Source organism: Sinocyclocheilus anshuiensis, unplaced genomic scaffold (assembly GCF_001515605.1).
Source record: "Sinocyclocheilus anshuiensis isolate Anshui unplaced genomic scaffold, SAMN03320099.WGS_v1.1 scaffold91, whole genome shotgun sequence".
Lineage (NCBI taxonomy): Eukaryota > Metazoa > Chordata > Actinopteri > Cypriniformes > Cyprinidae > Sinocyclocheilus > Sinocyclocheilus anshuiensis.
Window position 1 is genome coordinate 625,767 of NW_015552636.1, and position 1,481 is coordinate 627,247.

The window sequence follows — 1,481 nt, forward strand, 5'->3', positions numbered from 1 at the left end:
TTAATTTATTTAACTTTTTTCCTTTTTTGGTGAATGTACACTTCCATTCAAAAGTCTGATATCAGTAAGATTTTTAATGTTTATTATTGAAGTCTCTTATGCTCATCAAGGCTGTATTTATTTGATCAAAAATACAGAAAAACTGTTGAAACTGTTGTGCTAATTAATATATATATATTTTTTTTCTGGATTCTTTGATGAACAAAAAGATAAAAAGTTAATTTATTCAAAATAATCTTTTCTAGCAATATAAGTCTTTACTATTACTTTTTATCCAATTAACACAAACCTTTGCTGAATAGAAGCATTATTTTGTTTTTAAAAAAGAAAGAAAAAAATTTACTGACCCCAAACTTTTGAATAGTAGTGTATATTGTAACACAAAATTTCTATTTTGAATAAACACTGTTCTTTTTAACTTTTTATTTTTCAAAGAATCCTGAAAAAAGTATCACAGGTCCCAAAAAAATATTAAGCAGCACAACAGTTTCCAAACTGATAATAAATCAGCATATTAGAATGATTTCTGAAGATCATGTGACACTGAAGACTGGAGTAATGATGCTGAAAATACAGCTGCGCATCACAGAAATACATTATATTTTAAAGTATATTAAAATAGAACACTCTTATTTTAAATTGCAATAATATTTCACATAATTACAGTTTCTGTATTTTTGATCAAATAAATACAGCTTTGATGAGCATAAGAAACTTCTTTAAAAAAACATAAAAAATCTTACTGCAGGGTATACCCTTGGTCTTTGCTTCTTTTTCTTAAATTTGGAATCAACTCCTTTCAGATATTTAGCAGTTATGTTCATGCTGCTTTTTGTCCATATGAAATAAACGTGGATAGACTAAGAGTATCATCCTAACAGTCTGTGAGATTTCTGTGATATAGTTCTATACTTCATTATTATATGATGCTTTGTGTGAGGAGCTGGAAATCTTCTCCTCTACTGCAGCTCTCAAACCTGATTCATTCGTAATATGCTGTAGGTACAGTGTGATATTGCGCTGTGTGTCTGTACAGGAGCACGGCAGCGCTGACCTGAGCACAGGCGAGCTCGTGTGCAGAAGCGTTCTTCCTCAGAGCGAGGCATGCAGCCCAGGGCGAGACAGACGGGAAGAGCGGCGTGAGATGGGGCACCGCGGAGGTCAGGCCCCATCTGTGTGTTCTGCTCTCTGAAGGGCCGATTACATTCGATGTGTTCTTACACTTACACCTAAAAATCTGTCTGTCTGGTTGTCTGAGAGACTGGATGGCCTTAAAACAGTTAAAGTTTGAGCTATTAAAGCTTTCTGGTTTGAGCCAACATCAAAGTTTGTCTTGACAAACTTTTTAAAATAATTTTATATAAAGTTGCGTGGTAAAACTGTGTTAATGGAAACCCACAACCCTGGATCACAAAACCAGTCATAAGGGTATATTTTTTGAAACTGAGATTATCTGAAAGCTGAATAAATAATCTTCCCAT

At 33.4% G+C, this 1,481-nt stretch overlaps 1 protein-coding gene across 1 annotated transcript in view; it reads left to right on the forward strand.

The window, feature by feature from the left end:
• LOC107666662 (voltage-dependent T-type calcium channel subunit alpha-1I-like) overlaps positions 1 to 1,481 on the forward strand; it is a gene marked incomplete at both ends in the record, with an annotated part of 76,673 nt that overhangs the window by 73,565 nt on the left and 1,627 nt on the right. Inside the window, one exon of the mRNA XM_016458082.1 lies at positions 1,037 to 1,160. Within this exon, the coding sequence (XP_016313568.1) occupies positions 1,037 to 1,160 (124 nt within the window). The remainder of the gene's footprint in view (positions 1 to 1,036; positions 1,161 to 1,481) is intronic.